Source organism: Nicotiana tabacum, chromosome 4 (genome assembly GCF_000715075.1).
Source record: "Nicotiana tabacum cultivar K326 chromosome 4, ASM71507v2, whole genome shotgun sequence".
Classification (NCBI taxonomy): domain Eukaryota; kingdom Viridiplantae; phylum Streptophyta; class Magnoliopsida; order Solanales; family Solanaceae; genus Nicotiana; species Nicotiana tabacum.
In genome coordinates, this window is record NC_134083.1 from 74,600,115 (window position 1) to 74,622,691 (window position 22,577).

The window sequence follows — 22,577 nt, forward strand, 5'->3', positions numbered from 1 at the left end:
TTGCTCCAGTAACACATCCTCCATTATTTTTCAATAGGGATCTCTAGTTTGTTTGGTATTGCATTTCTATAAGAAATTTATCATCTTTCAATCTTGTAGAGAGTTTGATAATATTCAAGAAAAGAAAATGTGTTCCACCATAAGTTGAGAACCCACGCGGTGGGATTCCTTCTGTTTATGCTTCAAGTAAGCTAACAATTTAGCAATAAGGTACCACAAATACAACAGCCGATCCAATCAGGACGATGGGCTCTGCTGGTTAGATTCCTCTCCAGGCATCCCTGACATTGAGTTGTTCCCAGGAAAGGAAATAGAAGCAGCAACATGGGGACTTAGCCCAGAGTAAGCTCCATTAGCGCGTTCTTCAGAAATGGGAGGGGCAGGAATAGCAGCAAAAGCAGCTGCATGCTCGATCCACTGCTTCTCTCGATTCTGCTCCAGCTGGTGACCGGCTGGAAAGCTACCAACAATAACCTGATGCACTCAAGATGTTACAGATTAGTTTTGCAAGCTCACTAACATGGATGCATATTGCGCACAAAAAAAAAGAGAGATCAATTATGTTTTTTGTGTTGCAATGCCAGTCAATCATCTCCACTGTCGTAAATTCCAAAGATCATAAATAGTCCCAAAACTGCTTGTTAGCCTAACAACTTGTTGGGATAAGAATAGCAATGAGCTAAGAAAGCTGGGTAGTTCCATTCTAACCTGAACGAGGCTAGCGGCTACCAACAAGCCTGCAAGTCCTCCTCCTATAACCTGACCATCAGGGTCTGAAAGAGAGACACTCAGTCCACCAGATCTGCTTGTTGTTACTCCATCATCACTTGGCATAAATGATCCCCTTAGAGAGAGAATATCAAAACGACCCTGAAGCAAAATCATAATTTGGATAAGAAGAAATGCTAATGATGAACATTCCATCATAGTTCTTGCTTTCATTCCCAGTGGGAAATAAGTATTTCGATTCATATAGTAGAAAAGAAAATGGCATTTCTTCCCTCAAGAGTTGAAGGTCCGTGCTTTAAATTTACAAGTAAAATGTAACTATTACTTTTAAAAAAATATTCCAACGGCAAAAATAGAACATAGACAGAACAGGGTGCCTTGGCAAAACAACAAACAACATATTGATTTTTTCCTTGTTTTATTCATTTGGTATGTATGTGGTGCAGTAGCCCCGTAAACTGATTGAAGGTACACATCAGCATCCAAGGGTGTTATAAAAATGTATATGCTGCAGCAAAGAAATCAAGCGCATCCATACATGCAAATCAGCATAGTAGAAGTAAACGGCTCACACCTCGTAGGTCAAAGTTCCACCAGAAGAATTAGTCTGATGAAGTGTAACATTTGAAATTGCACCATTTGCAGCCAGCACACAAATAGCTCTAGATTCTTGTTGAGCAAATGAAATTATCTTCATGCTGACATCCTAATACACCAAAGAAATCAAACGAAATTGGATTTTAAATATTCTAACAGAGGTACAAACAGCGAAGGAAGTTTCAGCTATAACAATTGTTTGCCAACAGTAAGATGGCACTTGTCCTGCACTTGGCGTGTTTCATCAAATGCATACTTTAACCTGGCGGACAAGCTGCACAAGAAATTTTTATGCATCCCTCAATTGACTGCATAACCAAGCTCCAAAATCAAATTGGAAAGAATAAACTCTCCAATATTTGGACAGACAATTACAACCTCCATCTCATTTTGTTTGACCTACTATTTACTTTGTATATCCCAAAAATATTAGTACTTTCTAAAAACGGTGAGGCCCTTCATTTCTATGTGACAACTTTAAACATTTCATGCCTTGAACATATTTTAACATATATCTACCAGAACACAGCACCAGTGCATGTGCACAACTAGGTTGCGATAAACAAGTACATCATTTCTAGATAATTATGACTATAGACATCAATAAATGTTCTAAGGGCAATATAAGCTTTTGGCTCTGCCAGATCTAGTATTTCAGTTTTCCCAGGTATGATAAGCATTGAATAATATCAAATTGTTTATTACACACATATTCGAGATTCCAACATTGTCTTTCGTATATTCAGATGTTCAATACTGCATTCTTGAAAACCACAAAAGAGACTTGATTTCAGGTACAATCTTGAAAGAAAAAAAAAGTTGTCTTGATACAACCACTGTGGCACCAGAATAAATATTTCATAGCAGAATGTTGACATTTTTACTGATAATTAGAAAGACTTAAAAAGTTGGCAAATAAGCACATAATGTATTTGAGTCCTAATTTGTATATACAAACAACATTTCAACCGTTTAAAATTTTTTTAAAAAAATCTTCAAATTTCTGCACTTTCTATAAAGTTTCAAGCTTTTCGGTCATAACTGTCAAAATTAAGCAGCGCAAACGTTGAAACACCTCTCAAGGCTTATTTCTTATGGTAACCTAAATAATTTATGCGATAAAATAGCTACTCGATGAACAAAGTGAGAGAGTACACCTCGGCATACAACATGAATTTGTGACCATTTCACAATCCAAACAAAAACGATCAACTGATAAATTAAGGAAAATTCAAAACTACAGAAATATCATTTTTTTTATGGAATTACCCAAATGAAAAGATGGACAAACCTCAATGGAAGCAGTAGGGGCAGAGCCACCTACCACCATAACTAACACCTATCTACCTTGTTGCTTCCATGGTGAAACTTTGGCACAAAACAACACCATTCTCTTTATCACAAAATCAAATAAAATAAGGTCGAAAAAAGAAACACCAAATTAATATTTGTTTCTCTACTTCCATCTTAGAAATCGTACTGATTAATATAATTAAATGTTAACAGATTATGTAACGAAACATATTGTATATATTAACTGAATTGGTGTAAACATTAGGCATGCGTGAATGTTACCCATAAAATATTTATTTAAGATATATAGCTACTATTGCTTTCGAAACCTTATCAAATTTTTAAGTTTATATTAGCAGTCTCAGTGATACAAATTCCGATAGTACTCGGTGAACAAATCCGATATGCACAGTAATTAGATAGAAGTAGATTAACGGTTAACGGAGAATAAAAAGGGGAGAAGGAAGACATCACCAACTAATGATAATAGTGGTTGAATTTTTTCCTACAATTACTGAAAACAAAATGCTCTCTTCCACTTTGTGATCGAATCTGCAAGAAAGTGAGGCCAAATGACCAGAAGCTTGAAAATTTGGTAGCGGCAAGTACTTAAAACACAGTCCAAAATCATTTTTTCCTATTATTAAAACGATCAAGAGAGTCAATGATTATAGAATTTGCTGCATAAAATTTGGATTAGAAGAACAGCTACTGGCCATTGTATTTGAATCCTTACCGTGAACTGCTCTAGTGACAATGCAACGGAACTGATGTCATAATATTTTTGACAAGGTCACAAAGGTTTTTGAATTTTGCAACTGCTCCTATATCTATGATCTTCTACGTTTCAAAGTAGTATTCTGTGTTGAATTTCTTGAAGAGAATGATGAGATGTTGAAGTAGTAGGAAAATCTATTTCGAAAATGAATCAGCATTATAGAGTGTTTTATAAGAAAATCTGGAGTAATTGAGGCATTTGTTAGGTACTTATTAGGTTAAGTTGGATGAGAGATGGGATCCAATATGCAATGTAGACTGTAGAACGCCTAGAATTTTGCAGATGTGAAGGGTTACCATTATCAATGAAGGAAGAAGAAACGTTTCGTTTGTCATTTAACTGGCGGTTTCTATGAGCTTTGTTATTTAATGAGATAATAGAAGTGGAAAAGCTCAAAAAATGGGAAAAAAAGGATAAAAGTAATTCCTCGTTAATAAGGCAAGCCACATCAGCACGCTGTTGCCCCTCAATTATAGATAGGCCACTAGGCAACCTCATATTAGGCCACTTGATAATTTATGACAAAGTTAGTTATATTTGGTAATAGTTAGTTTTTTTTTGGAATTTAAATTTTAAAAAAATTAAATTATGCATTATATGTTGTTAATAATTAGTTACTCTCTTTGAATTAATAGATTTGGAGTTTTAAAATTATTCTAAAATAAAAACGAAAATAAGAAGAAGAAAAAAACTGCCAATTCAAATTGGAAAGCAATTTCTTCGTAATATGGTAGTCTATATCTATAAAATATTACAAATATATTTTTTGATACAAGAAATAGTTTGATTTCAAATTTAAAGATAAAAATATTATTGATTTGTTGTTAATAATTAGTTACTCTCTTTGAATTAATAGATTTGGAGTTTTAAAATTATTCTAAAATAAAAACGAAAATAAGAAGAAGAAAAAAACTGCCAATTCAAATTGGGGAGTAGTTTCTTCCTAATATTGTAGTCTATATCTATAAAAATATTACAAATATATTTTTTGATACAGGAAATAGTTTGATTTCGAATTTAAAGATAAAAATATTATTTTAAATTTATAGACAGAAATATTTGAGTTGAGATAAAATAAAAGTTCTTTTGCTTATGGCAAATAATACAAAAATAATAAAAATATAATGATATTATGACAAAATAGTAAAATTACTTATCTGCTTATATTTTTAAAAAAATCAAAATTATAATTTAAATATGATAGTATTTAGATTATATGAAAATAGAGATAATATTAGGATATTTTAACTTTGAATTAATTTATAAAAATAAAATAAATCAAATAAATAATACACAAAGATATTATTGATAAATTTAGAAAATTGAAGTATTGTGAACAATAAAAAAGTTAAGCTCCAACCTTTAAATTATTTTAAAATTTTAAAAAAAAAACTAAAAAATGTCAATTTATCCCACTGCATATCGTGAAACAATAAATTTTATATAATTTAATTATTGAATTTTAAATATACTTAATTATTTTTTTACGAAAATAATAATTTTTATATATTCAAAATAATTATATTTTTTATTTGAAAGTTACCCACACATAATAACTTCATATATTATATTAAAAGAGTGATAGTGAAGCATGAGGTCAAGTCAAGTGTCATATAGAGAAAATGCTACTTCGCACATTAAAGGGTAAAATTTAACTAGATTTTATGATAAAATTTAATCTATATCTATATTATAGATTTGTATAGATAATTTGGAATGCTAAAAAAAATTAAAAGCTAAAATACACAATCTTTAATATTCTTATTAGATTATATCATTTCGAGATTTTGTATATAGATAAAGTCAAAAATAAAAAAAATAAAAAAATATAGAACAATGAATGAATTCCAAGTAAAGGAGTATTAAATTAATAATCAACGTTGTTAAGAGTATGAAATCAATATTATCTATGTTATATTAAAGGAGGTAATAAGCAAGGTCATTAAATCTAAAAACAAACTAATAAAAAATTCACATGATAGTGCAATCATAGTGAGCAACAAATAAATCAATAACGATAAAGAAACAAAAGAAGAAAAAATGGTATGAAATATAAAATGATAATATGTATTAGAATTTCAAATCAGAAAGCGTTTTTGAGTTATAATGACAAAGTTGGAGCTTTAAATTATTTTAAAATAAAAAAAAAAAACTAAACAAATGTCAATTTATCCCACTGCATATCATGAAAATAATAAATTTTATATAATTTAATTATTAAATTTTAAATATACTTAATTATATTTTTTATGGAAATAACTATTTTTATATATTAAAATTATTTACTTTGAAACCTTTATATTATTTATTTGGAAGTTACCCACACATAATTTAACTTCATATATTATATTAAAAGAGTGATAGTGAAGCATGAGGCCAAGTCAAGTGTCATAGAGAGAAACTGCTACTTCGCACTTTAAAGGCTAAATTTAAGTAGATTTTATGACAAATTTTAATCTATATCTATATTATAGATTTGTATAGATAATTTGGAATGCTAAAAAGAATTAAAAGCTAAAATACAAAATCTTTAATATTCTTATTAGATTATATCATTTCGAGATTTTGTATATAGATAAAGTCAAAAATAAAAAATAAAAAGATACAGAACAATGAATGAATTTCAAGTAAAGGAGTATTAAATTAATAATCAACTTTGTTAGGAGTAGGAAATATATATTATCTATGTTATATTAAAGAAGGTAATAAGCAAGGACATCAAATCTAAAAACAAACTAATAAAAAATTCACATGATAGTGCAATCATAGTGAGCAACAAATAAATTAATAACGGTAAAGAAACAAAAGAAGAAAAAATGGTATTAAATATATAATGATAATATGTATTAGAATTTCAAATCAGAAAGCGTTTTTGAGTTATAATGACAAAAATCATACATATCTAAAATATCACATAACTTAAATCTTAATAGATAAAGTCAAAATTCAAAAATATTAGGTAATGAAAGAATATCAAGCAATAAAGCATAGTGTTAAAAGATAATTAATTTTAATAATTAAATCTTATTAAAATTGTAATAAGACGTCAAATGAGAAGTAAAACTTAATTTCTAGGCATATAATACAAAAATACCAATTATTTAAAAAAATATGGTAGATTTATAACTAATAAAGAAAAAATTAATTTATATTTTTGATGAATTCAAATGAAAATGTACAACAGAAAAAACGTTTCAAGAAAAAGTTTTAGGAGTAAGAAAAAAAAAGAATATATATATATATATATATATATATATATATATGTGTGTGTGTGTGTGTGTGTGTGTGTGTGTGTGTGTGTTAAAAAGAGATAATTAACAGAAATATTAAGACAAGTAACGTCATAATAACAAATAAAGTATTACTAAATATAGTAGATTATGTAATAAAAAAAAAGTGAGGAACTAGGCATATAATACAAAAATACCAATTATTTAAAAAAAATGGTAGATTTATAACTAATAAAGAAAAAATTAATTTATATTTTTGATGAATTCAAATGAAAATGTACAACAGAAAAAACATTTCAAGAAAAAGTTTTAGGAGTAAGAAAAAAAAAGAATATATATATATATATATATATATATATATATATATATATATATATATATATATATATATGTGTGTGTGTGTGTGTGTGTGTGTGTGTGTGTGTGTGTGTGTGTGTGTGTGTGTGTGTGTGTGTGTGTGTGTGTGTGTGTGTGTGTGTGTGTGTGTGTGTATAAATATAGTAGATTATGTAATAAAAAAAAGTGAGGAACTAGGCATATAATACAAAAATACCAATTATTTAAAAAAAATGGTAGATTTATAACTAATAAAGAAAAAATTAATTTATATTTTTGATGAATTCAAATGAAAATGTACAACAGAAAAAACGTTTCAAGAAAAAGTTTTAGTATATATATATATATATATATATATATATATATATATATATATATATATATATATATATATATATATATATATATGTGTGTGTGTGTGTGTGTGTGTGTGTGTGTGTGTGTGTGTGTGTGTGTGTGTGTGTGTGTGTGTGTGTGTGTGTGTGTGTGTGTGTGTGTGTGTGTGTGTGTGATTATGTAATAAAAAAAAGTGAGGAACTGAAAAGTTATTCGATGATTATATGAATCTTTTTCTAATTTCATCTAATTTTCTTATTGGTCATGTTTCATTGGATAAGAAAAAGAAAAATAAAGTTTAATTCAAGCAATATGAAATAATATGGTCAAACAAATTAGATCACACAACATGATTTATATTTTTCGCGCATCGCGCGAGTGGTATACTAGTATAATCTATATATATATAGATTATTACTTCGGCATGTAATAGTAATTTAGGTTTTGACTATACTCCTACTTGTCGGGTTCAAAGCGACCCGAACTCTTATGCAGATATACAAGCACCTTTCCTACAAAACACAAAAAGAAAAGAAAAGAAAAGCGATAACAACATTATTGTTGTTGTTAGAATGCGTGGCAAGTATTCGTAGTCCAATGGTTGCTATCACTTACATCAGTAAGATTCAACTTTTCAAAACCTACAAAAAATATTCTTTTAAGGGCCTGTATGGAAAACCACTTTATAATTGGATTTGATGTAATTGAGTATAATCCACAGTTTTGACATATTTGTCTGGCCAAGTAATTACTTGATCATCATGTAACAGGTGTAATTGAGGGAGTGTAATTACACTCTTCAATTCTCAGGTAGGGGCTGAAAATTGCTGATAATTACATGGTGTAGTTACAAGGTTATTTTCTGAATCTCTTTTCTTTTCTTTTTAATTTACTTTTTATTTATATTCTCTTTTTCTTTTTAAATTTTTTTTTTTAAATTTTTTTTCAAATTATTCTTTTTATATTTTTTATCTTTTATTTTCTTATTTCTCATTTCCCAACCTTTACTTCACGCGTTTCTACATAATTTCTCATATTTTGTTTCTTTCTTAATTATTTTTTTATTTTATTATTACACTTAGATATATTATTATTCTAATTTTTCTGAAAAAATTATACCTCGTAATCTTAAAAGAATAATTCATCCACAAATTTGACTTATAATGAGCATGTCACTAAAGTTTTGTTATTGGATGAGGTTATATGCAAACTTAACTATGTTAAAATGATAGATTACTTTTTAATATTTAAATAATATTCTCATTTTTCATCATTTATTTTTTGTGATTTTATAAAGCTGCTCATATTTTTTATTTTTCTTTATTTTCTTCATCTAGAATAATTGTGCTATTATTCTAGTTTTAAAACTATACCTCCTAATATTAGAAATAATGAGTCATTATAAACTTGGCTTATTAAGTCAGATTGCATGTCATTATAAAATTGATAGATTATTTTTTCGTAAAATATTTGAGTAATGTTATGACATTATATTTATAAAACATACAACCATGATGTTCTTGCAAAATATGCACTTTTAGTTTTTATAATTAATTAAAGTAAAATATTATTAATTTGAAAAATATGTCAATTATTTTTACAATATTAGTTACAAAATATATGATTAGTAATTAATATATTTTCAAGAAATAATATGTATCTTAAATGTCAAAGTTAATATCATTTATAAAGGCATATATTTGATAAATCCTAACTTTTAATTTTTAATAATTAATTTTATATTTAAAATTTGATTTAACTGTGTAATTACACTTGTGCAATCAAACAGTACACTTGTAATTACCCTGTAATTATATTATGACAAACAAACAGATTATCGTAATTACTACCCTAATAATTATACCAATTCCAATTACCTAGTGGCTTTCCAAACGGACCCTAAATCTTCTTGTCTTCTCCATTCACGACTGACATCTACTCTAATAATATGTGAAGAAAAGCAGAAAAAGGTAAAAGAAAAGAACAAATTCTGTAAACGCATACAATAAAGTCGATGTAACTGGCGCTTTTTTATGCTAAAAGGGGGTCTTTTCAATTCAAAAGTCTACAATCAACAAGTATGATAGTAAATGTTTTGACAAATTCTCACAGAAATTTGACAAATTGTAGTAAATGTTTCAAGATTAATGCTAGATTAAGAGTGTAATTAACAGGAAAAGAGTATCATTTGCACCTAAACCTTATAGTATCTTGTTGAACTGGTATAAATGTAAAGGTAACTAACTATATTCAGGGACAAGTAAATATCTTAGTCTACAGAGGAGTTAATATGACAAAAATAGCAAAGGACTTCAGCCTTCAGAGTTTTCTAATCTGAATTACTAGTACTGTCAAAAACATACATGGATTTAGATTAACCATAACTTCATCATAAAATTCAATAACTAGTAGAGCTATTGGTCCAAAAGTTTCAGTAAAAGCAGATACCGAAAGCCTTATCCTTGGCGCTAAATTGCTAGACAATGGAATAAACTACTGTTTAAAGAAAAACCCAAATACAGTGGCCTCACATGTAAAAGTTTTTTTTGAGGAAATTGCATAGTTCTTATAAGTTTGAGATCTTTAATGGAACTTGCTCTATAGCTTAATTCAAACTAGACACAGACATATAATATAGAATCTGCTGCAGAGAATGAAACTCAACTATATAAAAGAAATATTCTTAAATAATCATTGATTTCTCCAATCTTGCACGAAATGAAGAGTATCGAGAAGCAATCCAACTTCACTTTCTCACTTTTCTGATTGAACCAGAAAATATGAATAGTGCAAGAACTCAAACCTTACTAAATGACCAGATATTATCAAATATGCACAAGCAAAACACGACCATTGAAGGCTTCTGGTCATCAAACAGAAAATGCTCTGGACAACAAACAGGTCTATAAATCATTTTAAGTTCAAAATTTGGACAGGAGTCTGAAATTCAGCCCTGTTACAAAATTGGCATCCATGCTCTATTTGTATAATTTGTACACTTTCTTTTAGTAAGTGAAGCTAACTTGTTTTTGCTTAAAGAGCAAGGCCACAACAACAATTTTGGGATTCTGCGAATGGAAAAATCAGGTAATCTCCACCATGCAAAGGCACAATCATTTTACACTTAGTAGCTCAACATCAAATACCAACCATGAATTGGGTGGTATGGCGCCACCAGCACCTTTAGATCCATACCTGTAACAAAAGAAAGGTGCTCATTAGGCAACAGCAATTCAAAGGATGTCTATAGACAGAAACAAGGTAAATTGCTTAGAAAAGGATTAAATTGGTTCTGGATTTCTTTACTCAACTGATGCACTTTTCTCCCCCAAGCAAGGGAAACTTTAGTCAATGCCCTAATTAGGGCCATGTTGAAGGTTTTCATGCTCGTGAACTAATGATAAATGGAGATTATACAGAATTTGCTAATAGAATACAAACTTAAATGACATACCCCATGGCTGGTGGAATTGTAAGTCTTCTTTTGTCCCCAATGCGCATGCCTGGCAGTCAGATTTAGATAAAATCTTAGTACTCAACACAGGAAATGTAACAATGAATTAGCGAAATGATCAGGTTTACTTATCATGTTAATTACCATTTACACCGACGTCCCAACCCTTGATAACTTGACCAATACCTGCAAGCACAAAAATGCAAGCTTAACACAGCACAATAAATAGAGGCCGTCTTCTTTAAATACTATAAAATATAATACCTAAACGGAATTCAAAAGGTGTTCTTTGCCCAATGTTGGAATCGAATATTTTGCCATTCTTCTTCAGCTTGCCGATATAGCGTACACCAACCTATTCAGTGGCAGAAAGTCATTATTAATAACAAGTGTGCTCCATACAAAGTTCATCGAAGAGAACTCAAAGATTGAGAAACTTTAAATCCTGATTGACTTAATTGTGACTAACAAGATTTCATTCCTTTCCACGGCAGAGTGAGAGAACAATTGATCACACAGAGTCAAAAAAAGAAAACTATACCTTACTTCCTGGGAAAGCTCTTTTCCCATCCGGCTTGCCCATTGCCAACTCCTCTATGACCAATCCATTTCCATAGGTCCTCAATTGAGAAGGCTTAGTCTCTTCATTTCCCTCCACCTCCTGTGATTCATTCTTTTTATCTTGTTCAACCTCTGTATCTGCTTTTCCATCCTGTTGATTTTTCTTGTTCTTTTTCTTTTTCTTCTTTTTCTCAGTATCCCTGGAACAAGTTTTAGTGGAAAAATAAGACTTCTTACTAGTAAAAGCAATAGAGTTTGATAAAAGATAACAGTCAGAGCACATGGAAGCTGGCCAGAATCTAGAAGAACGTGTAATTGGATAAAACTTTAAGCTAGATGGCGCCTTTAGTTATGCAAATAACAATCCAGATTCCTCACGAAGCATATCAGTCATTAACCTTATTCTTTTCTATTCTAGACTACAATAGATCAGAACTTACTTTTCATCAGTTGACCTCTGACGATCTTCGGTTTTACCTACTGGAACTGGCTCATCATTAGCCTCTGCATGCTCTGAATTGTTGTTTGATCCATTTTCACGAGTCAACTCCTCCTCATCCATTACCTTTTTCTTCTTATTCTTTTTATTTTGCTTAGCGTTGTTTTCCAGCACCACATTGTCTCCTCTGCTTTTAGGATAAGTAGAAAACAGAACTATCACTAAAATAAATCACGAAAGGTAGGGTTAATCACTGAGATCGAGAAGATAGAATATCGTACATACAAAGGCACCATTAAGAATTTGGTCTTCACCAATTAAGAAATATAGCCGCATGCTAAATTCAAAATTCACAATACACACTAAAGTAAAATGCTTCTCACCTTTGACTATCATTGACTTTGCTAGTATCACCACGACCTCTTTTTTTTACGCCTTTCCTCTCATCAACATTATCTCTTGCCTTCTCATTCAATACTTCCTCGTGGGTATCCTGATCTTTAGTTCCATCTGATTTTAATTTTGATCTCACTAATTTAGCTTTGGTTTCATTGGGAGCAGATATCGGGAAGCCATCCTCATCTTCACTCTCCAGCAAAGGACTGCCAGTATTACTCTTGGCAACTATTTGGCGCTCAGAGTTCTCTGTGTCATCAGTCCCATTTGACTGATTTTTCTTCTTCTTTGGTCTTTTGGATTTAGCATTTTCATCTTTAGGCTTTTCATCCTCCACTATCTCTTCAATTCTCACTTTTCAAAATGCAAACAAAATGTAAGGCATTTTAAAATACAAGGAAATATGCATTTCACAATGCATAATCAAAATAGGCTAATAGACTAAACTTCGCAATACAACTGTTCTGTCATATAAGGTCCTTAACATGTCAGCAGTTCCCTAAATACACTTCATATATATTCAAGATCAGATATACATACTCACTCGAGGAATCAATGGTATGAACATTTATTACTACTCATTATCAATGTTCAGTAAAGAACCAATTCCATAATGGAAAGCCAAGTTTTCAACTTTTTGGGTGGAAAGGTGGACATGGTCATGGGAGCAACAGAAAAATATTCAACTATGATAACATGTTATCTGAACAAATCCTCATTCTTAATCACATGAATTAACTATTTGAGTTATAGGTGCAACATCTTTGCCAAACATCATGCTTACAGAAGTCATAAAAAAATTAATATTGACAAAGAACATGTCCTAGAAATTAAATTCTTCCTCCAACAGATTTTGTTTTCTTTCTATCAGTCCCCTGACAGTGATTTTCTTTTGCTAAGGAACAACCTAGAAACAAAACATAGTTTCATTTTTATCAAGTCCTGAAATAGTTCCACCAACTGAAAGAAAAATATTTTTCTTTTTCTCTTTGATAAGAATGGCCTGTGAATTAGCTAGCCTAACCCTAGTTGGCCCACACGTTCAAAACTTGAGGAAGTATGGGCCTGCTCCTCTACTCTGCGCCCACTTAAATACCAGACTTCGTGTTAAAGGGTGGTTGTAATGATTTAAGGCGAACCTTATCTTTTAAACCACTCTATAACATTTCTCTATATTATACTACTAAAAGTTCAAACACTTCAAAAAGTTAGCTATATCTTTACTTTGTAACTTTAACATACACCATTGGCAGTTTCCTTCAAGACCCAAAGAAAAAAGTATTAAGCAAAGTTACCTCCACTGATGGGAATAGGTGAAGGTGGATACATGCTAAAATCATCATCAGTTGAGTCATCCTCATCTTCATTTTCTGTGTCATACTCAAATTCGATTGAATCATCAGACTCGCTATCAGTCTCAGCAGCAGCATCCTCATAAAGATCACTTTACACCAATGTCAAGGAATGCATAAAATAGACTCAAGCCTTCAACAAAACAGATTCTTTTACGTAATTCCATAAATCAAAATCGTAAAATTAAAGCTGAATAAAAAAATAGCATCTAGAGGATACGATCCATATTCATTTCCACAGCAATCCTCACTCTCTCCATAAAAGAAACCAGAGAGATGAACATTGTGAGAACCAACAACTGAAAAGGTAACTTCTTCCTCCTCCTCAAACTCGAGATTCAATGGGCATGTCTCCAGTTTTTCTGGCAGTAAGGAACACAAGTAAATCGGCTTCTTATCACCTACTATACATTGAACGATGCTTTTTTTGTTTGTTGAGCCAGTGCCTAATGTTGCCTGAATCATTCAGAAAACAAATGACATAAGCATAATAATGAGAAGGAAAAATAATGTGCCTTAAACAAGTGCAAATGGACATGGGACACCAAAGATAACTTCCACATATTTCTAGATGAGCAATCTCATCTTTGTTTATACACCAATAAAGCTTAATGCTCCGTTCCGAATTTAGTACAACAACAACAACAAACCCAGTGAAATCCCACAAGTGGGGTTTGAGGAGACTAGTGCGTAAGCAGATCTTACCCGAGGGTAGAGAGGCTGTTTCCGGTGGAAACTCGGCTCATGAACAGAAAAGGGAGCAATAAACAAATAATAGTAACAACAACGTAATATGACAAAGAAAGCAAATGGCCAAGTAATAACAAAGATCTAGGAAAGGAGGATCTAGTGTTAGGAAAAAAGTTAGGATTATGCTTTGTACACTAAAACATAATTCGACCAAATTTTATGACCGAAAACCTAAAGGATTGATATCACTAGGTGAATTATTAAACTATTAAGACTAACTGAAAAAAGGGTACTACTCTTCTTCCTCCACTACTGATATTGACTGACATGTTGATAGGATAGTAGAGAAAGTTGAGAGTATATCCGGAGAAAGAAAAAAAACCTTTTCAGGATACTAATTCTTTATTTGATAAAATTCCCATGTATTCTGACAAAACAAGATATCAATAACCCAATATGTGACAAGCATCAATACCACCATTTCGTAACTCTAAGCACTTCAATCACATCGACGAAAAACATAAGTAAATAACAAGAATATAAAATTCCAACAATATGTAAATTCTATCAACTTAGAGACCTAGGAAGTTGCTCCGAGGACCTACAATCTCTTGGGACAATGCAAACTTAGCGATTAGTTGAAGAAAGATTTTAGTCATGTTATCACTTTTTCTTTACGTCCTATGCTTTTCTAGTAGTTAGTTAGCCTTTCAGAGATTTAGATGTCGGTAGAAAATATAAAGAACTTCTAGTACTTTTTATTTTGTATAATATTAGTATGAGATGAGTTTGTACGGAGTAACATGGTCAATGAAAATTCATATAACCGACTCCAACTTGTTTGGGACTGATATATAGGTATTGCCGTTTATCCAAATTATATCACTTCTAAATACTAGAATAGTTCAAATGAAAATACAATTAGTCACATGAACATCGTATGGGGAAAGCGAGTGTTTAAACTATTGAAACAAACCTGAGATACATGAAGTCTTCCACGCTCTCTTTCAAAGTTATGAGTGAATGGTTTACCAGGCTTCAATTCAACTCCTGGAAGCAGACACAAAAGAAAATGAGACTTATAAATTTATATGATTAATGCATTTCGTTTCTTCTGTTCAAAATTGGAATTCATATATGAAAATAATAGGAAGACTCATACTGACCCCAAAACGCCATTGCAAAAGGAGAACTGGAGCTGCAGGGTTTCTCTAAAACCCTAAACAATAGACCGTTTGGTCGCCATCACTAAATATGAAGTATTTATGGGCCTTTTGGATACTGACTGAAGTTGAGCCTTTTTTTGCGATACAGATGGAAGTTTCTAGAAGTACCAGTCTAATTTTTATTTTGGGCCTTTTTCTAATTTTGACCAAATATTCAAATGATCGGAACTTTTGAGGTCCAAACAACGTAAAAATTGCATGGGCGTCATGTTTGGTCGCGCCCTTTTAACTTATATCCATTTTATTTTTCCGTTTGCATCCTTATCTATTTTTTTGTTAAAAAAATTTTAAAAAAACGATTTTGCCCTTCTTTAATAAAAGACTATTGACAAAACTATAGACTGCAAGGCAAAACTTCAGCATGTTTTGGTATGAAGTTGTAGCAAATGAACTAAATAACTTCAGCATGCATTAGAAAAAACTAATTAAAAAATTACATACTGCAAGACAAAAACTTAAGCATGTTTAGTCTGAAGTTTTAGCAAATGAACTAAAAAACTTTAGCTTGTTTAGATTGAAGTTTCGGATAAAACTCATTACAAAACTGTAGACTGCATGACAAAACTTCAGCATGTTTTGGTATGAAATTTTAGCAAATAAACTAAATAATTTCAGCATGCATTAGCAAAAGCTCATTAGAAAATTACATACCGCAAGACAAAAACTTAAGCATGTTTAGTCTGAAGTTTTAGCAAATGAACAAAATAACTTCAGCATGCATTACCAAAAACTCATTAGAAAATTACTTACTGCAAGATAAAAACTTAAGCATGTTTAGTCTGAAGTGTTAGCAAATGAACTAAATAACTTCAGCATGTTTAGACTGAAGTTTTAGCAAATGAACTAAAAAAAATTTAAGCATGTTTAGTCTGAAGTTTTAGCAAACGAACTAAGTAACGTAAGCATGTTTAGTCTAAAGTTTTAGCAAATGAACTAAATAACTTAAGCATGTTTAGTATGAAATTTTAGCAAATGAACTAAAAAAACTTAAGTATGTTTAGTCTGAAGTTTTAGTAAATGAACTAAATAACTTAAGCATGTTTAGTCTGAAATTTTAGGAAATGAACTAAATAACTTAAGCATGTTTAGTCTGAAGTTTTAGCAAATGAACTTAATAACTTCAGCATGCATTAGCAAAAACTCATTAGAAAATTACATACTGCAAGACAAAAACTTAAGCATGTTTAGTCTGAAGTTTTAGCAAATGAACTAAATAACTTTAGCATGTTTAGTCTGAAGTTTTAGCAAATGAACTAAAAAACTTAAACATGTTTAGTCTGAAGTTTTAGCAAATGAACTAAATAACTTAAGCATGTTTAGTCTAAAGTTTTAGCAAATGAACTAAATAACTTAAGCATGTTTAGTCTAAAATTTTAGCAAATGAACTAAATAACTTAAACATGTTTAGTCTGAAATTTTAGCAAATGAACTAAAAAACTTAAGCATGTTTAGTCTGAAACTTTAGTAAATGAACTAAATAACTTCAGCATGTTTAGACTGAAGTTTCAGATAAAACTCATGACAAAACTGTAGACTGCAGGATAAATAACTCCAGCATGCATTATCATGAAGTTTTAGCTTCAATGTGAAACAACTTCGTGCTATATAAGTATGAAGTTTTAACTTCAACATGAAACAACTTCATGCTACATTAGCATGAAGTTTTAACTTCAAGGTGAAACAACTTCATGCAAGTGTGATTCTAAATATGAATATGGACAAGTTTTTGATTTTTTTATAAAGTTGTTGAGAGGATAGGAGGAGATCTTTTTTCACGAATGAGGTTGCAGATCACGCGATTAATGCGTGATGCAGGTTTTATATCTTTTGTGAGGGGTATAGTTATCATATTATTACAGATTTTTTGTCAGATGGCTACTAAATCAATAATTTTTAAAAATAAGGTACAGGTTAAAATGTGGCACAAATATAGGGTACGACTGCAAAACTACCCCAAACAACTGAAAGTAAAAGGGATCTTTACACAAATAGCCAATCATATTCATTATTTACTTTTCATAGCCGGTATACATGAACTATATACTGATTATATATAGTTATCCACATATTATACAAGAATTATTCATATATTATACTTTCATTTACTATTTTAAATTTAAACGGTTTGGTGGACGGCTATTTAAGTTAATTCTTCAAAAAAGTAAATGAGGATTTCATTAGTAAAAGCCCGTGATTTCTAATGGACCTCTGCTTCAATAATCAATATTCACATTCCTTGGACTTTTAAGCTGCAATAAATACATACTACATAGGTTACACTGAGTGGTAGTTTGGCTCACTCACTATTTATATGAAAATTACAATGCAAATATTATTTATACAGTACGAAATAATATAGGGATTGCTATGTAATAAATAATAATGGATAAATTGTATGTGGTGATTATATAAGAAATTTTTAATCTTTAATTATTCTTATTCAAGTACTTAAACTTTTACACTGGTAGAAGCAGAAAAGTAACTAAGCTTGATCAACTCAATTACTGATAAAGAAATAAAATTTGGACTTAACTCAACTAAAAAAACTAGCTCAAAAAGTGATTACTACACCTACGAGCACGATAGCTGAAGGCGGACATGGAGCAATTTTTGCCAAAAAATTGTAGGTCTATCTTTTACCTTTGATTCCATGTTTATTTCCCATATATCCGTGTTTTAGTATTTGTTTCGAACACTATATAAAAAGTTCTCAACAGATATGGGACTCAACAATTACACAGCTCCATATTTGTTCAACCTCTCACATGCCCAAGTGACATTGCGAACTGGGTGTGAGGGGGGGGGGGGGGGGGGTCGTAGGTTTATTTGTGAAAACATAATGACCAACAGAAAAATATGTAAAATTTGGGCAAACATTTGTTCAACTTAAAACAGGCTGAAACTTTCTTTAGAAAAAAGCAAGTTAAATGCTTAGTTACGTAGCTGGCCCCCATAACAATAGATAGAACATTTATTTTATCGCTCATGAATTTCAGCAGTAATGCTCATTTTCACATTATTTTACATCACCATAACGCCAGTACAAATTTATATGTTTCTTCAGTTGTGGCAATTTATACAGATATAGCAAAGGAAGACCATTTCTTCTTGCTTGAGTAAACATAGAAACCCATATACGGTTTAGTTTCTAGCTAAACTTCTATCCTTTTTGCTTTTTTACCCTCTTTCTTTTTTTGTTTGTTTCTTTAAACTTTTTTATATTTTCCTTGTCCTTGCTGTGACGATATAGGACCCGGCAAAAAGTAGGAACACTTTAAATTTTCGAGTTTTAACATTTATAAATGTGTAAAAATTTATACATCAAAATGATAATGAGAAATAATTATTCATAATAAGTGAGATTAATAACCAAAAATAAACCAGATAACTTACTACTACAGGCTAAAAGACAGAGATATCTAGTGTAAATTTTTTACTCTACCAGTATTTATAATTAAAATCCAAATTCTAAGTTAATAAATTCTTAGAAAGAAAAACAGGAGTGGTATGTCCTTGACGCGAGGAATCACTAAGCAACTGTATCTCTACCCAAAGATACGTAGTTATGAATAGTCTTTCGATAACTTTTATGAACTGATCTTTTTACTTTTGGCTGAAGTTTTGTAAACTAATTTGATTGCAGGCACCGTCGCGTACTAAAATGGTGCTAATTGAAGTACAATACAAGACTAGCTAACAAGACCTAACAGAAATTTTGAATCTCCTTAGTTGTTTTGGAAACATATTGATGCGTAACACGTATATATATATATATATATATATATATAACAAGACGTATTTAGAATTTAAAGTTTATGAATTTTTAAAAGGAACTCAAGTATTATACTAATAATGACTAAGCTCATAGTAAAATACTTATAGATATTAAACTTTATGAGTTTCATTCTTTAAGGTTATTAGCATTGAACTTATTATATTTTTTAATTATGGGTTCAAATCCACTATGTGTTGCAGTTTTAAGAATTTTTACACATAAAATTATGCTCAACATCAAAAGTTACGAGTTCAATTCACTATAATAATTTTTTTGCCCCTAAAATATATATTAGTTTGAGCAAATATAACTAAATTCACGTGAATCCGTACTGATATTGTTGATCCGGTACCGGAAACAAGTAGAATTAAATAATTCAATTCCAAACGAACAACGTGTTTATTATCTCCTTATTGACTGTTGCTTATGGTTTAATTCAACTAAACCATTCAAGTGCTTATAACCACCATAATCCAATATACTAATCATGCATATTGCTCACTTTTCTGCTCCTTTAATGGAACTGATTACGGGATAACAAACATGTAGCAATTAGTCGTGCTTTTATATTAACAATCATTATACACTTCACCAAATGCTAAAGATTTGTGATTTAAATATCAACTTTTCTAATTGTTTCGGTATAAAAGCTTTCTACCATTATAATGATTTTGTGTGATGCTTATTATGAACTGCCATGACTTCGTGTAATTTAGTATATATGGGGTGATTAATGCGTCTGACTTATTATCCCACTAATTGAGCATACATTATGACCTTATTAGCTTAGTGATACTCTTTTTGTTAAATACATATGTAAAATCCACAAGTAATTATTGAAAATATCGAACGGCAATGCACTAATTAGTTTTTAGTTGTTCATTATTGCCCGAGGGATGGTTACGTTAGCTACAATAATATTTTAAGGGCAATAATAATGTGGATACTCCTAAATTTCTCATGGAAATAAGACTCCTTAGGTAAAAATTATGTGATACTCGGGCACTTTTAATTAGCTCTTATACTACTTGGTCATTTTTAAAAATGTTTAAGGCAAAATACATAAGTTGGCACTTGAACTATACCCCAAATTCTTGTTACACATATCATATTACACACGCAACCTTTCAAAATTGTGTCTAGTACACACCACTTTTTTCTTGACCAATTTTTAAAAATAAGCGTAGTGTCATGCACCAATAACGCCATGACACGTGTTAATAATTTTTTTAAAAAAGATTAAACACTTAAATCAATTTCTCTTTTCCTCGTCTCTTTCTCCCTCAGAAGAAAGCCACCATACTTAAAATTCTTCTTTTTTTAAAGACCCATTTTCTTCATCCTATTTGTTCTTCTTTACTATATTATTTCTCCTTACTCTATAAAATTTTCACCATTTTTAGTTTCTAGGTTTTGTTTGTTTTATTCGCTGTGGAATCACCATTGTTACCGATGGGTTTGTCACTGTAACAATGGCCGGAAAATGGAGGTCGCCGTCGTTTGCCTTTTTTTAACCAAGCGAGGCCAGATTTGAACGAAGAACACCAGCTTGCCGTACGCGGAGAAGATCTGAGCTCGTCGACCATGAACTGACAACGGATTCCGGGGACGACATGGGCTCCAAATGGGGAAGAAGGGCCTGGATATCTTTTCTTTTTTATTTAATTATTAAATTAACAAAAATAAGAGGACAAATAAGATTTAGACATGTGTGCTTATATAAGGATTTGGACAGATAATGCATTGGTTTGACGCACTCATTTTTTTGTTAAACACGTGCGTGCCATCTCGCAAAAGTAGTGTGTATTAGGCATAATTTTAAAAAGTTGCGTATGTAATATGATATATGTCCTCATAAAGTGTGTAACTGTAACGACCCGATCGGTCGTTTTGAGAATAATAGCCCCGATCCCCTATTAACTATTTTTCCCAAAAAGATTTCTGCTATTGTGACTTGCCGGGATGATTGGTTTTGAGTTTCGGAGTGTTTTGGGACACTTAGTCCCTAAACGAGAGCTTAATCCTTAAGATTTGGACCGTAGTCGGAACTATATGAAGACGACTCCAGAATGGAATTCCGTCAGTTTCGTTAGCTCCGTTAGGTAATTTTGGGTTTAGGAGCGTGTCCGGATTGTGTTTTGGAGGTTCGTAGCTCATTTAGGCTTGAAATGGCGAAAGTCAAATTTTTGGAGTTTTGGGCCGGTAGTGGAATTTTTGATATCGGAGTCGTTTTCTAATTCTGGAAGTTGGAGTAGGTCCGTAATGTTGATTATAACTTGTGCGCAAAATTTGAGGTCAATTGGATGTGATTTGATAGGTTTCGACATCGGTTGTAGAATTTTAAAGTTTCAAGTTCTTTAAGTTTGAATTGGGGGGTAATTCGTGATTTTAGCGTTGTTTGATGGGATTTGAGAGCTCGACTAAGTTCGTATGGTATTTTAGAATTGGTTGACATGTTTGGTCGAGGTCCCGGGGGCTCAAGTGTATTTCGGATGCTTAACGGGTGAAAGCTTGGACTTAGAGGAATTTCTGATTTTTTGTTGGTTCTCGTGTTTTCGCACCTGCGGTGGGGAGTCCGCAGGTGCGGCCTCGCAGAAACGTGGCTTGCAGGCGCAGATGCGAGAAAGTCGAGAGTTGGCCTGGGGTCGCAGGTGTGAGGAAGTTCCGCATCTGCGATGCCCGCAAATGCGCAAGATGCGCAAAAGTGGAAGGGCTGTCCACAAGCGCGAGCGCACATGTGCGGCCTTTTCGTCGCAGGTGCGAAGGCAGGGGGGGTAAGTGAGTTACGCAGATGCGCACATTTTCCGCACAAGCGCACCCGCAGGTGCGAGCCCAGGTTCCGCAGGTGTGAAAATACCTGGGCAGTGATTAAAACCGAAGGGCTTCGCGATTTTTATCATTTTTGGCTTTTCAAACTCGGGTTGGGGCGATTTTTGAGAGCATTTTCGAGGCATTTCTTGAGGTAAGTTCCTTGTGCTTATTTTTGGTCAATAATTTTACCTTGCCATGTATTTTTCCACCTAGTTAATGTGTATTTAAGGTGGAAATTGGAAGTTGGAGACTAAGGATTTGGGAGTTTGAATTGTGGATTGGAGGACCATTTGATGTCGGATTTTAGTAAATTTGATATGGTTAGACTCGTGAGTGAATGATCTTTCTAGTTTTGTGAATTTTGTTGGGTTTCGAAATGTGGGCCCCAGGGGCCGGGTTTGAGCCAATTTATAATTTTGGCCTAATTTTATAGTTTTTCTTGTGGGATTCATTCCATTAGCGTGTATTGATGGTATTGTACAGTTTTGAATAGATTCGGGCCATTTGGAGTCAGATACTCGTGGCAAGAACGTGATATCAAGTTGATTTGAGTGGTTCGAGGTAATTGGCTTGC

At 31.6% G+C, this 22,577-nt stretch overlaps 2 protein-coding genes across 4 annotated transcripts; both read right to left on the reverse strand.

Annotated features, from left to right (window-relative positions):
* Positions 1 to 50: 50 nt before the first annotated feature.
* LOC107773777 (AT-hook motif nuclear-localized protein 1) lies at positions 51 to 3,741 on the reverse strand. 2 transcript variants are annotated; one of them, XM_075252010.1, is made up of 5 exons: positions 3,356 to 3,741; positions 3,094 to 3,171; positions 1,304 to 1,435; positions 709 to 870; positions 51 to 474 (listed from the first exon to the last, which is right to left on the reverse strand). In XM_075252010.1, the coding sequence occupies exons 3-5, from the start codon at positions 1,424 to 1,426 to the stop codon at positions 238 to 240; spliced, it is 522 nt and encodes a 173-aa protein (XP_075108111.1). In that variant the 5' UTR covers positions 1,427 to 1,435; positions 3,094 to 3,171; positions 3,356 to 3,741; the 3' UTR covers positions 51 to 237. The 2 variants fall into 2 exon arrangements, with proteins under 2 accessions (XP_075108111.1, XP_075108110.1); XM_075252009.1 differs by lacking the exon at positions 3,094 to 3,171 and having other exon boundaries at positions 3,356 to 3,737.
* A 6,443-nt stretch (positions 3,742 to 10,184) lies between these two features.
* On the reverse strand, positions 10,185 to 15,499 carry LOC107773065 (peptidyl-prolyl cis-trans isomerase FKBP53). 2 transcript variants are annotated; one of them, XM_075252013.1, is made up of 11 exons: positions 15,358 to 15,499; positions 15,168 to 15,241; positions 13,722 to 13,957; positions 13,445 to 13,593; positions 12,137 to 12,503; positions 11,755 to 11,940; positions 11,295 to 11,514; positions 11,018 to 11,108; positions 10,898 to 10,939; positions 10,754 to 10,802; positions 10,185 to 10,494 (listed from the first exon to the last, which is right to left on the reverse strand). In XM_075252013.1, exons 1-11 carry the CDS (start codon positions 15,368 to 15,370, stop codon positions 10,413 to 10,415), a joined length of 1,509 nt encoding a protein of 502 aa, XP_075108114.1. In that variant the 5' UTR covers positions 15,371 to 15,499; the 3' UTR covers positions 10,185 to 10,412. The 2 variants fall into 2 exon arrangements, with proteins under 2 accessions (XP_075108114.1, XP_075108113.1); XM_075252012.1 differs by having other exon boundaries at positions 11,755 to 11,943.
* Between the last annotated feature and the right edge of the window lie 7,078 nt (positions 15,500 to 22,577).